This window comes from Alexandromys fortis, unplaced genomic scaffold (genome assembly GCF_014885135.2).
Source record: "Alexandromys fortis isolate MF-2015 unplaced genomic scaffold, M_Fortis_MF-2015_v1.1 scaffold_140, whole genome shotgun sequence".
Taxonomy (NCBI): Eukaryota; Metazoa; Chordata; class Mammalia; order Rodentia; family Cricetidae; genus Alexandromys; species Alexandromys fortis.
The window spans coordinates 2,749,482-2,763,074 of NW_026068048.1; the positions used below are offsets into that span (position 1 = coordinate 2,749,482).

The following is a 13,593-nucleotide window of genomic DNA, read 5'->3' on the forward strand; positions in this document are numbered from 1 at the left end:
TCAGAATGAACAAAAACTACACTTTTTGTGGAAAGGAAAGCATAGTTTAGTTAGGCTGTGTCAGGACAGGACAGGATAAGGGGAAGTAACTGGCAGCGAGGATCTTGGTCCACAGTGGAGAATTTGGCTCAGGAAGGAAGGGAGGGGGAAGCGCAGCAGCTACTCCCAGGGGCAGCTTGCAGGCACAAAGTACCTGCCTGGCAGTCAGTATCCTACAAAAAAAAAAAAAAAAGGAGGGGAAGAGGCTCAGGGTAATCTCATGATCAAATGGGGGTACCATTGCCATGAAGTGTTGGTATTGAACTTAGGGCTTCATGAGTTCCAGGCAAATATCCTAGAGCTTCACCCCAACCCTTCACTGTGGGATTCTAGTAAGAGATCTACCACTGAGCCACACCCCAGCCCCTCACTGGGGGATTCTAGGCAGGTGTTTTACCACTGACCACGGCCTCTTCCCCTCCCTCCAAGTTCCAAAAAACCATTCCCACCACAGGCTTTCAGTATAATTGCACCAGTCACCAGTGGGGAAGAGTTCATGTGACATCTGCGCTGTTTTTATTATGAAATACTTAGTGGATTATACATAGGTCCATGTCGTCCTGCCTGGTCAGTGCCCAGGACCCCAGAGGGAAGGCACCATCTCCACGGAAGGCCTGACTTACTGGTAGACATATTTGTAGAGGAAAAGCCAGCTGAGGACAGTGCCTCTAGCTTCCTTAGTTCTATGTTTTCTAAGGATTTCTCTCCAGGGCCAGAAACTGGGTAATAAGATTAGTGAGTGCGGGTGGAGTATCCAGGGGACAGAGAAGAAGAAATGTTGGTGACAATTCCAGCTGATCACAGCAGGAACACATCTAGTTGAAGTGAAGCTCGAGATGAAGTGGATGGTGGCAGATGGCTGAGCTTGGAGAAGCCGGCATTGTACAAGTGGGTGATCATCATCAGTGCAGAGAAGGCTGGCTGGCTCTGGCCAGACCCAAGATTTTAAATGATTGTGCAGGCCTGCACACCCATGTGTGTGCCCAGGGAGCTGCCTTGGAAGTTATAGGTGACTTAGCAGCTGAGCCACAGCAGATAATGAAGTTATAGGTCTTCCTTGAGCTCCAGAACCTTCTACTGCAGCTACTCCCAACATCAGTGCTTGAGGGTCACATATTCTACATCTTCCTTTGCCTCAGGCCGCTTCCCAGCCCCAAACTGAACCAACTCTGAGTAGTGGATGCTGTCATCCTCAGGGCAGCTTGGAGTTACATTCTCATAGTCACCCTGCAGAACAGATGAAGGTAAGCCAGGTCTCACATGACCAACCTCTGTGCATTCTCTTCCAATGCCTTCTCTCATTGGTTCCCCACCACAGGGGGCCCAAATGTACAGATGAGGTCATCTTGTCTATAAATGGCTATGCTCTGCCCCTTAGGCACCTGTCTTGGCTCCCAGCCCAGCTCTCTGCCTGAACTGCTGTGGTCTGAATGCCTGTCCCTTGAGTTTCCTGTGTCAGATACGCACAGATTGTGGGATCTGTAGAAGGCGATTAGATTGATGGATTAATAGATAATCAATGTAGAGACTTTATTTTTTTAGAAAGTTGGGTTCCCTCTGACATATGCCCCCTGGCATGAATGTTTTGTGTCACCTCAGGACTCTGCCATGAACAGATATAGCTCTTTGATCTTAGATTTCCAGAACCAACCATAAGCCAAAATAAACCTCATTCCTTTATAAACCACCAGGGGTATTCAAGTGTAGCAAGGGAAAATGGACTGAAGACAGCCACCCTTCCCAACTTCACTATCTGTCAAGCGTGTCCCCCCAAGGAGCTCTTCGAGGCCCCAGATCCCCCAGCTTTCCATAGCTCTGCCTCCTTACCACGTGACGTTTCTGTATCACCGAGTAAGTGACCGTGTCATTGTTGTTTGGAGGAGAACCCTGTGTGTCTGAGGTCCCTGCATCACTGAGAGAGAAAGAAGAGGGCTACACGTGAGCTCTCCCTAGCAGCAGCACCTGGACTTCAACCCTTGGGGGGAAACGCCTTGTCTCTTGTGCGCACAGCACCACGGCAGCCGCCAATGAAAACAGGCGTGTGAATGCATCAAGCAGCCAGGCTCGGGGCATCCGCTGCTGATCTAAGGAAACAGGTCCCGTTGTCATGGAGCAAGAATGATGCAATGAGTGTCTGGTGGTGACTGGCACGGGCTTAGCACAAGAGGGCGGGCAGGGAAGCAAGGTTTTCCCCCCCACGCTCCCCCTGAATCGCAGGTACCAAACTCCAGTATCCTCCGTACCCAGCTCTAGGCGCGCCAGTCTCTGGAAAGAGCAAGATGGCATAGCTAACGCTGTCATCCATCATCGGGTTGTGGCAACCCTGGGACTGGGGGCCTTCTGAGAGAGGGGTCCTTCTAGCCTGGAAGACACAGGTTGCAGCTGTCACCCTCCCTCCCGATCATTTCTTTCTCCTGGCCTTTGACCCCTCAACAACTCCCTGGAGGTTTTTGGTTTGTTTGTTTCCAACAGGATCTTACAAAGTGTAACCCAAGCTGACTTCAAATTCGCCCTTCCCCTGCCTTATCTTCTCCATCACTGAGATCTCGGATGCCCACGTACCCTCAGCCTTTCCTCACCTCTTGTTTTCAAAGGCTACTCTGGGTTCACCTTCCTCCCGTCTTAACTTCTGTTTTTTGAGACAGGTTTTTCTCTGTGTAGCCCTGTCGGTCCTGGAACTCGCTCTGTAGACCAGGCTGGCTTTGGACTCACAGAGATCCACCTGCCTCTGTCTCCCGAGTACTGGGATTAAGGGCATGCCCCCACCACCACCACCACCACCATCCGGTTCCATCTTCCCATCTTACCTTTTTATTCCTTACAAAAAAGCTCTGGCCACTGGAATTTTCCTGAAGCCCCTGCTGGTTCTGATTATGTTTCCATCTAAGGATCAAGGATGTGTGAGGGTAGGTGGGGATGACCCAGCAGGCTAAGGGCTGGGGGCGGGGGGAGGCAGAGGGAGGAGGGACAGCGGACAGCTCACTTTTTCTGAAGTTTCATCCCCCAGATAGTCAGGATACAGACAGCGAGGCAGAACCCTAGTCCCAAGGCAACCCGCTTGCCGATGGTCTCTGGGCTATCTGGTGAAGAAAGAGACAATGGCTCACCCCACCTTGTAAAAGACGGTGATGCGCAGAGCATCCTCCCGTCCCCCTTCACAAAGCCTACTCCTTGTCTGCAGTTCTATGGTAGAGTGTTGTGGAGAGAAGGGCCAATTCTTTGTCCTAGTAAGAGCTATTTCCCAGACACGTCACAAACAGAGTCTGTGACCCTTGCCCTAGAGCAGTTTGATCAGACAGTCAGAACTTCAAGGGCACCCAAGCAGACCCAGCTCCCCAGGAGTCCTTGCAGGCTTGCCCAGAGCAAGAGGCTCAGCAGTTCTCTGCCTGAAGAGAGTGCTAGAGAGATGGGATGGGCTACAGTCATTTAAAAGAGGCAGGGCACAAACAGAGCATGGTGACTCATCTCTGCAATCCCAACACCCAGGAGGCTGAGGCAGGGGGATTGCCTGGAGTTCAAGACCAACCTGGGGTGCATAGCAAGACCCCAATATCAAACAAACAGAAAGAGTATGGGCAGGTTTCCTAGAGGACAGAGACGGGGTTGTTTTGTTTTTGAGGCAGTTTTTTCTACATAGCCCAGGCTAGCCCTGTAGTTCCGGTGATATCCCTACTTCAGTCTCTCAAGCGTCTGGGTTCAGTGTCCTCTTTGTTCTTGAAATCGTTTTTAAAAACCATGCACTTGTATTATCTTGTTTAAAACACTAAAATATCACAAGATAAACGAGGATCTTAGTCATCAAGGAGGAGATACACACATAGAGGGAAGAAGCTAAGGAAGGCAACAGAGAGACAAGGAGCGCCCAGAGCTTCTGCTGAGGCAGGCCTCTTGAGGGAAGAAGGAAGCCAGGCTCGTGGAGCAGGACAGGGTGACCTTCCAGCCAGGAGCTACTGGTTGGTTGCAGGGTGTGCCTGGGCTGAGCTGGACACGGGAGGGGTGGGGGAAGAGGGCTGTAGCCGCCAGGACAGAGGAGGGAACTAAGAGAGGATGGGAACTTACAGTAGACAGTGAGGGTACTGGGCGGTGACACGTCCTTGCCCAGCATGTTGCTACCTTGGCAGCGGTAAGAGCCCGTGTGTTGGACCTTCAGCGGTTCCAGCCTCAGCTTCTGGCCCGAGACGTGAAGGTCTCGGTTACTGGGGTCAAACCAGACGTACTGCGAGACGGGTGGGTCGGCATCACTCTCGCAGGACAGAGTGGCCTGTTTCCCTTCCATTATGCTGTCCCCGGGGCTAATAGACACGCGCAGCCTCCGAGGGGCATCTGTGAAGGGGAAACCGAGTCAGGCCAGGACTGCCGGTCACCTCATCTTCATCGCACGTGGCCCCCAGTTCCAGCCACTCACACAGCACGCGGAGGTACCAGGACTGCGACGGGGTCTCTCCGATGGAGTTGTTGACTAAGCAGTTGTAATTTCCAGAATCCTCTGGGGAGATGGGGCTGAAGCTCAGTTCTTTCCCTTCCTGCACAAGATTCCCGTTCTTCTTCCAGAAGAAGCGGACCTCTGCTGGGTGGCTCCTGGAGAATTCACATCGGAGGAGGACGTGCTCCCCAGCACGGATCTCTGATGACTGCGGCTTCACTTTCTGGACCATCACTTCTCTGGGTGCATCTGCAGGGCCACAACCTCGGGTGAGGTTTTCATTTCCTAACCTTCTTGATGTCTCCCCAAAATGTCCTGTGCCTTTGATTAGGACTTCCTACACCTTTGTTTGGTGTTCCCGTTCCCGAGGACCAGGACTTTCTGTCCTGAGTCCTACATCAATCCTCTCTCCCGACCTGTAGTCCAGGTTCCCAACCCCTCACCCTTCCTTCCCCATATCTCGGTGTAGCCACCTCCTGGTCACCCCTTGCCCTGTCACTCACAGTGGACATTCAGGCTGACGGGGGAGGCCCACGAACACCACTCGTTACAGGCAGCACAGCTGATGGGCTCGGAGTTCCACTTGACGTTCTGAATCCTCAGCATTCCAGGTGTGATCTCATACCCAGAACCTGGAGGATTCCACCTATAGTGGGTGACTTTAGGATTGCTAGAGTTGTAGTGACAGGCCACGGTCACGCTGTCTCTTTCCCGAATTTGTGTAGAGTTTTGAATAATTGTGGTTACCGCCTTGGGGGCATCTAGGAGAGTGGAGAGGTGAGAAAGTGTGGGCCCTGTTGTTCCCCTTTGCAGTGCCAGAGAACAAACTCGTGGCCTTGTACGAGCTAGGCAAGAACTCTGCCACTGAACCACGTTGCTCCCAGGCCAGAGAACAAACTCGTGGCCTTGAAAAGCTAGGCAAGAACTCTGCCACTGAACCACGTCGCTCACCCTACCCTATTTTTATTTTTATTTTTGAGCTGGGATCTTGTGTATTTGTATAGGCCAGCCTTGAACTGTGATCAACCCTCCTTAGCCTCCTGCATAGCTGAAATGGTTGGGCATCCACCACCCTGAGCCATTTGCAAAGCTGGTTTTCATTAAAGCCTTTGCACACTGTTCCCCAAATGAAACCTCTCTTGCATCCCTCTTGCAGCTCTGAGGTACAGGGCTGGAGCCCACGCTGTTTAAAGCTGTGTGATTGTGGGCTGCAGGCCTCCATCTACCCATCTGTTGAGTGGGGGACCACCAAGCTCTTCCTAAGGAATGCCAAACAATGGCAGGATAGCTCAGCACTCCTGGCTCTCACTCACATCTTTCAGTATTTCTTCAGGGCCTCTCCTGATGTTATGTCTCCATGTCCCTGTGAGGCCCCCCTAGCATTAGCCCAGGTGGGCCTCGAACTTGCTATATAGCCAAGATGACCTTGAGTTTATGATGCTCCACCTTCAGGTCTAAGCATTCCACCTACTGAGCCATGCTCCCTGCCCCTCTCTGGGGGATTCTAGGCAGGGGCTCTACCACTCACTGAGCCACGCCCCAGCTCTCACTGGGGGATTCTAGACTAGTGTTCGGTTGCTGAGCCATGCGGCCAGTCCCTTCCCAGTATGTTGTATGAAAGTATTCTGTCACTGAACTGCATCATGGGTCCTTTCTACTTTTGAGACCGTCTTGCTAAGTGGCCTAGGCTGACCTTGAACTCACTCTGGAGCCTAGACAGTTCTCACATTTGTGGTTCTTCTGCCTTAGCTTCCTCAGGAGCTAGGATGACACCAGGCTGGTGACATTCATTCATTCATTCAACAAACATCTACTAAGTAACTACCACAAGCCAAGGCTCTGGTCTGCACATCTAGAATGCAACTATAACCTCCAGTTCCCTAGTTTTCTGTTTGTCTTCCTTTACACTCCCATAATCCTTACACCCCCATACCTCCTGCACCCCACACCTCCTGAACCCCCATGCTCCCGCACCCCCACACCTCCTGCACCCCCACACTCCCTACACCCCACACCTTCTACACCCCCACACCTCCTACACTCCACACATCCTGAACCCCCACACGTCCTGCACCCTCACAAACCCTACACTCCCATACCTCCTGTACCCCCACAACCCCTACATCCCCATACCTCCTACACTCCTACACCTCCTGCACCCCTACAACCCCTAAACTCCCATACCTCCTACACTCCCACACCTCCTGAACCCCCACACCTCCTGTACCCCCACACGTCCTGCACCCTCACAACCCCTACACTCCCATACTTCCTGTACCCCCACACCTCCTGCACCCCACACCTCTTGCACCCCATACCTTCTGCACCTCATACCTCCTGAACCCCTACAACCCCTACACCCCCATACCTCCTACACTCCCACACCTCCTGTACCCCATACCTCCTGCACCCCCATACCTCATGTACCCCCACACATCCTATACCCCCACACCTTCTGCACCCCCACAGCCCCTACACAATGTTTTCCTTCCTTCTCTATTTCCTTCTTTCCTCCAGGAACCAGAAGTCAGTTGGCTGCTCACACTGGACATCCAGTTCAGCTTCCTCTTTTTTCTGTCCACGACCCAGGCGGTTCTCTGCCAAGCAAGAGTAAGTCCCAGCATGCCTCAGGGAGACTTTAGGGATCAAGAGCTTCTCCTGTGTCTCTCCAGGCACTTCTTTTCCATTGTGGTACCAGGTATAGTTTGTCGCTCTTGGGCTGGCCGGTGAGTCACAAACCAGCTCAATTGACTGCTCCTCTTTAGCAGGTGGGTGGTAGATGTGAACCCTGGAAGGTTCTGGAGGAACTGGAAGAAGTCACAGAGGCAAACGGGCAGGTGAGCAGAGCCTGCAAACCCAGGCAGGCAGGCAGGTACCAGTGCCTCCATTATCATCCCTCGAGGATCGATTATCCCCACCTCCCCTGCCAGCTTCAAGGGAACTCACACAGCACCGTGAGAGCCACTTCTTCTGACCGTCCTGTGCCCAAGTTGTTTAAAGCCTGGCAGCGGTATTTCCCACTCATGTTCTTGGTCACTTCACTCAGAGTTAGTGTGGGTGTCTGTTCCGGCAGGCGGTGCCCATCCTTGACCCAGGACACCGGGCTGTGTTCTGGGTTGCTGCTGGTGACTTGGCAGGTCATGGTCACAGAGTCACCCTCCATGACCTCTGTAGCACTGACCTTGATCGTGAGCTGCGGCAAGTCTGTGGGAACAGAGGAGCAGTGGGGGAAAGGACAGGGAATTCTCGGCGGCTCTTTTCATTCGGGTGGCAGCAGCTTGCACATCTGTGGTTCCTTTGTCCACCCGTCTCCCTGCTCCCCTTTCTCCTCTACCACCTTGCCTCCGCCACCACCCCTAGCGCTGTCAGAGAGTGACCCCAAAGCTGGCTGCTGGGCTCTAGGAGACCCAGTGTCCTACTTCCTCTCTTACCTCAAAAGGGGGCTTGGTCCTCGGACACTGCCGTGAGCACACTACGCTTGCACCTCAGCCCCTTTCCGCTTGTTCTTCCCCCTCCTTAGAATCTTCTTTGCCTGCCTTAGTCCCTCTGCCTCGTCAGCCAGGGTCTTCACCTTCTTCACAGAAGTCTCCATCCATCACCCCGCTTTCTTTTTAACTTTTGGAGGTATTTGTGCATTCCCACGTGGATATGGAGGTCAGAGGATACCTTGGGTGTTGTGCTTCGGGAGCTGCCCATCTTGACTTTACAGTTTTTGAGACGGGGTCTTCTACTGACCTGGAGCTCATCGGTTAGACTAGACTGGTTGGCTAGCGCATCCTGAGGATCCATCCGGACCTGCCTTCCCAGTACCGAGACCACAAGCTCGGGCCACTTTTACATTTTGTTGTTCTTCCTACCCCTCCTCTTCCTCCTCCTCTTCTTCTCCTTCTTCTTCCAGACAGGGTTTCTCTGTGTAGCCCTGGCTGTCCTGAAACCCACTCTGTAGACCAGGTTTGCCTTGAACTCAGAGACTCGCCTGACTCTACCTCCCCAGTGCTGGGATTAAAGGTGTGTGCCACCATGCCTAGCTTACACTCAATATTTGAATGTGAGTTCTGGGTATCAAACTCAAGTCCTCATTCTTGTCAGTCAGAACATTTTTAACAAAGATTTGTTTTCTTTGTGTATGTTCGTGCTGGAGGGGCTAGAGGCTTCAGAGCCTGTGGATCTGGAATGCCAGGTAGTTGTCAGCTGTCTGATGTGGGTGCTAGTAATTGAATTTGATCCTCTGCAAGAGCAGTAAGTGCTTTTAACCACTGAGCCATCCCTCCAGTAAAAAACAAAAACCAAAACCGTAACACAAAGGCTGGAGAGATGGCTCAGCCGGTGAGAGCTCTCACTGCTTTTCGGGAGGACTCAGATTCAATGGCCAGCACCCACATGGAGGCTTACAGCTGTTTGTAACTCCAGTCCTAGGGAGTCCAACTTCTCCTTCTGGTCTTCAGGGAAACCATGCATGCAATATGTCTGTACATATATGCAGGCAGAACACCCACACACATAAAAATGAAAGTTAAAAAATATTTTAAAAATTTATGTAGTATTAAGTTTTTGGTTTTTTGGTTTGTGTGGGTTTTTTTTTAACTATTAAGAAGGGGGTTTATTAGGTTGGCTAAAAATGCTCTGAATTATCTACCCAACCCTCATTTTCTTTTAATATATGCATCTCCTTCCGGCATTTCTGCTCTGTATTGACTAATATGTTTCTCATGTGTCTATTCCATTGCAACGCGCACTCCACACAGGCAAAACCTGGTTCAGTGCTGTGTTCTCTTCTCCACCTAAGTTGGCATTCAAGACAAGACCTGGCGCCTAATCAGTTCAGAGTTTTCTTTTTTGTTTTTGCTTTTAGGTAGGGTATAACCATATCCTAGAGTTCACTACTTAGATCAGGCTGGCCTCAATCTCACAGAGCTCCACCTACCTCTGCCTCATGAGTGCTGGGTTTTAAAGTGTGTACCACCATGCCAGGCTCCACAGTAAATATTCATTGCATAGATGAATTGACTAAATGAATGAACGGGGCATAAAATAACGCAGTGCAAACTTCCTTGTGTGGAAAACAGAGAAACCTAACCAGATGATCCCCAAAGTGTGCTATGGTGTGAGAATTGATTGATGGACTGAGTGGTCCTGGGGGTTGACCCAGGGTCTCACACGTGCTAGGCAAGCACTGTACCCCTGGGATACATCCCCAGCCCTTAGGTTTCTGAGACAGTCTCTCACTATGTAGCCCAGGCTATCCTCAAATTCAAGAGTCCCCTGCCTTGTCCTCCTGAATACCCATTTCCAGGTATCTTCATACTATATCTTCATACTCAACTAGTTAACTTTATTTTTTAAGTCAAGGCAGAGGCTAAGACGAATCTGTGTCTTGAGACCCAGGACGAACAGAGGAGACAGTGGAGGAGCCTGTGCCAATGCTAGAAACAGGTGATTGATAGCTGAACCTTATATGGACACAGACTCCTCTTACCTTAGTGGGGCAAAACAGGATTTAGGAAGAAGGTGACAAAGTAGTGTCCTTCCACATAGAGACTCACGTTTAACATCCAGGCGCACTGTGTTCTCGGAGAGCACATCCGTATGGTTCAAGACTCGGCACGTCACGTTCCTTCCGTGGTCCGTCCATTTTGGTTGGAAGGTGAGCTTGCTCTCTGTGTAGACATTCTTAACGGAATAGCTGACAAGGGTGATTTCGGGCTCTTTCAGGGACCACTCCAAGCGAATGGGGTACTGAGGGCAGGCATAATTCAGTGTACAGGTCAGAGTGACACTTCGGGATGCCTGGATTTCTTTTGATGGCAGCTTGATAGAAGGTGAGAAGGGTGTCTCTGGAAGAAAAGAAAGAGGAGGCCTGGGAGCTGGGAGTAGGGCACAGACTAACCTTCCACCCCTGGCTTCAGGCATCCTAAAAGCTGGGGAACAGGGTGCCAGTTAGCATTTGACTGCTGACTACAGGCATCCTTTGCGAGGCCATTCTATTCCCATTCAGTTCAACTTCTCTGTGGAAGGCCTTGGGGGACACTAAGCAAGCTAGGAAATTGTATTTTATATTTACTCTGTTTTTTTACTTCCTCGTTTTCTTTACTTTCTAAATGGCCTCAGGATCACCCAGGGTGAAATTCTTTGGTTTGGTTCTGCATGCATGCTAAGCGTTGGTGTCCGTGCCTATGCTTGTTTGGCAGCCTCCTTATTGGAGTCAGCCAAGCAGACCTCCCTATGGTGGGGTGATCCTGAGACCCAGGACTCAGGCCTCCACCAGGCTAGCCCACCCCACAGACGTGATGTTAAGATACATAGCCCTGGCAGCTCTAGTAGGTCCCTGGCTGTTGTCAGCCATGTCTGAGCCCTGTGCTCTTGTCATCCAGCCTAGAAACCAAGCCTTGGACTTGGTCACTAACAGGCTAAGAGATCTGAAAATCCAAACCTCTATCTTCTTTGGAAAGAAATATTTTTTTAAAAAAAAAAATGGGACAAATGCTTGTGCTGCCATTGATCTCAGTGCGGTCAACATCTCCTATTTGAGTGAAAAAGAGAAATAAATAGGAAAGGATATGACTGTTCCCGGGTATGTATGGTGGAGGAGAGGGAGAGCAGAGTCAGAGGCAGAGAGACCTGGGAGAGTCCAGAGTGAACAGGACCCTGAGCCATGTGAGAGGGAGATGGGGAGAGAGAGGGCACAGAGGGGAACCAGGTGCAGCATCCAAGAGGGCCGAAGGCAAAAAGGTGAGTAACCAAAATGCCTGAGTTTTTAGGAAAGGGCCTGGGCAGGGGAGAGGGGGAATGACCACAGCTCAGCAGCTGGGCTGGAGAGTTCAGGGTAGTGGGTGGGGTTTGCTGGCCACACCCTGTAGATATGACTGGTAGAGATTGAGGGGGACAGACCCAGGGAGAACCTGGCGGCCATTTCCGCTTAGATCTGTTAGTAGGCACCTTGCTCGGCCATTGGTCCCAGGGTTTGAGACTTCACAGTGAGCAGGCAACTCAGTACTCTCACCTCCCTCTTTGCCTCTGCCAGAATTGGGTGTGGTGTGCATTTACTGGGCTCAGTGCCCCGCGTGCACTCACTGGGTGCAGTGTCCCCCCCCCCCGTGCACTCACTGGGTGCAGTGTCCCACATACACTCACTGGGCACAGTGTCCCCGGTGCACTTACTGGAGATGTTGAGGTAAATGTGCTCCATCCACTTGTCCTTGCCCGATATCATCCTCAACCCCAGCGGCCCTCGGTCACTCTCGCGTATCTCGAGGATTTCCAGGGTACAGTTAGAGTTTCTGTCTCCCAAGAATGTTACCCTTCTATCCTTAGAAGCGGATGACCCAATCTTTGTGTTGTTATAGAGGACAATCCCAGTGAAGTCCTTGGTCTTATTGTCAAACTCGTATTTCTGATACAAGAGGATATTGAGCTGTCTGGCACCGGAATCTGACATTTTGTATGTGCAAGGAATCCAGATGCAGGCTCCCTCCCAGGCGAAGAGGGTTTGGGGATGCTCAACCACCCATGTCTGTGATGAGTCAAACAAAGCCATGTGTCCTAAAGAACAAAGCACTGGTCAGAAATTATTATTGAGGGGTGAGGACTTTCACAGGAGGTAGGAGGGGGAGGAGGAGCTTGGCACCTCTGTGTGCACTGCCTTCCAGCAGTTCCCCTCATGCCCCAGATCCATTCCCTTTCATTGCCCACTGACCTCTCCAAAGCCAGGTGCTAGTGTGGGTCTTACCTAGAATCAGGAGGAGCCACAGGCAGTGGACATTCATGGTGTCACGTCTGGGTGGCACCTAAGGATAAAAGAGTTAGTCTGTAAACTGGGTATGTTGGTGTGTGACTATCATCCCAGCATTCAGGACGTTGAGGCAGGAGTGCTGTGGGACAATAGTCTTGTACCCTGTTACTTATATTGCATTGTTTTAATAAAGCACTGATTGGATAGTAGCCAGGCAGGAAGTAGAGGCGGGACAACGAGAACAGGAGAATTCTGGGAAGAGGAAAAAGTCTGTCTGCAGTTGTCACCCAGACCAAGAGAAAGCAAGATGAAAATGCCTCACTGATAAAGAGTACCAAGCCACATGGCTGACACAGACAAGGATTATGGGCTAATGTAGGTTATAAGAGGTAGTAAGAAGCCTGAGCTAATGGGTCACCCAGTTTATAATTAATGAAGACCTCTGTGTATTTATTTGGAAGTGAATGGCTGAGGTACTGGGTGGGACAGAAAACTCTGTCAACACAGGAGGATTGCTACAAGTTGGAGGCCAGCCTGGGCTCTATTCTGAGGCCCTGTCTGAACAGCAACAACAATAAAATTGCCTTTGAGCCACGTGGCTGCTTTTGCTTCCAGAGTTTCATCCTCTGAACTCTGATCCGTTTTTTCTGATCCTGGGTTGGGGAGCACCGTACCCGGTTATAGGATGGAGATGTTTGGGGTGCTCATAGAGTCTTTTCTGGGTATACTATACTTCTTCAAGCAGAGACCTTTCTTTTTTCTCTACCTCTCCTATATATTTATTTGTTTTTAATTTTTACTTTATATTATTAGTGTGTGTGTGTGTGTGTGTGTGTGTGTGTGTGTGTGTGTGTGTGTGATGTCTGGGGCATGTGCAAGCTACACTACACGTGTGGAGATCAGAGGACACCTTGGTGGAGGATTTTGTGGAGCTGAATCTTTCCTTCCACCTTTGAGTAGGTCCCAGGAACCTAACTCAGATGGTCAGGCTTACGTAGCAAACACATTCTCTCACTGAGCCATCTAACTGGCTTTTCTAACTACTACAACTCCTTGTCCTGTTCTCAGGCTCTGTGGTGCCAGACTGTTGTATGCCTTCAATGCCAGGCCCTGGAAACAAGGATCTCCCAGGCTAATGGTGCAAGATTTTACATAGAAGACAGAGAGATTTGAAAGACTTGGGCGGGGGAAATCACATTAAACCAAATCTGAGTTAAGTGACTTAGGCCTGGAATTCAAGATGCTCCAGAAGCTAAGGCTAAACAATTGCAAGTTCAAGGTCAGCTTAACTACAAAGCAAGTTCAAGTCCAGCTTATTAACTTAATAAAACCTTGTCTCTAAACAAAGAGTAAAAAGAGGGCTGAGGGTTTATCACTGTGATAGAGGAATCTTCCAGTAGGG

At 50.7% G+C, this 13,593-nt stretch overlaps 1 protein-coding gene across 1 annotated transcript; it reads right to left on the minus strand.

The window, feature by feature from the left end:
- Positions 1-243: 243 nt before the first annotated feature.
- Positions 244-12,242, minus strand: Cd22 (CD22 molecule). Its single transcript, XM_050118957.1, has 13 exons — positions 12,189-12,242; positions 11,621-12,001; positions 10,006-10,296; positions 7,409-7,666; positions 7,006-7,269; positions 4,966-5,223; positions 4,445-4,711; positions 4,099-4,362; positions 3,023-3,119; positions 2,847-2,922; positions 2,283-2,401; positions 1,867-1,951; positions 244-1,266 (listed from the first exon to the last, which is right to left on the minus strand). Exons 1-13 carry the CDS (start codon positions 12,223-12,225, stop codon positions 1,135-1,137), a joined length of 2,529 nt encoding a protein of 842 aa, XP_049974914.1. The 5' UTR covers positions 12,226-12,242; the 3' UTR covers positions 244-1,134.
- Positions 12,243-13,593: the final 1,351 nt, after the last annotated feature.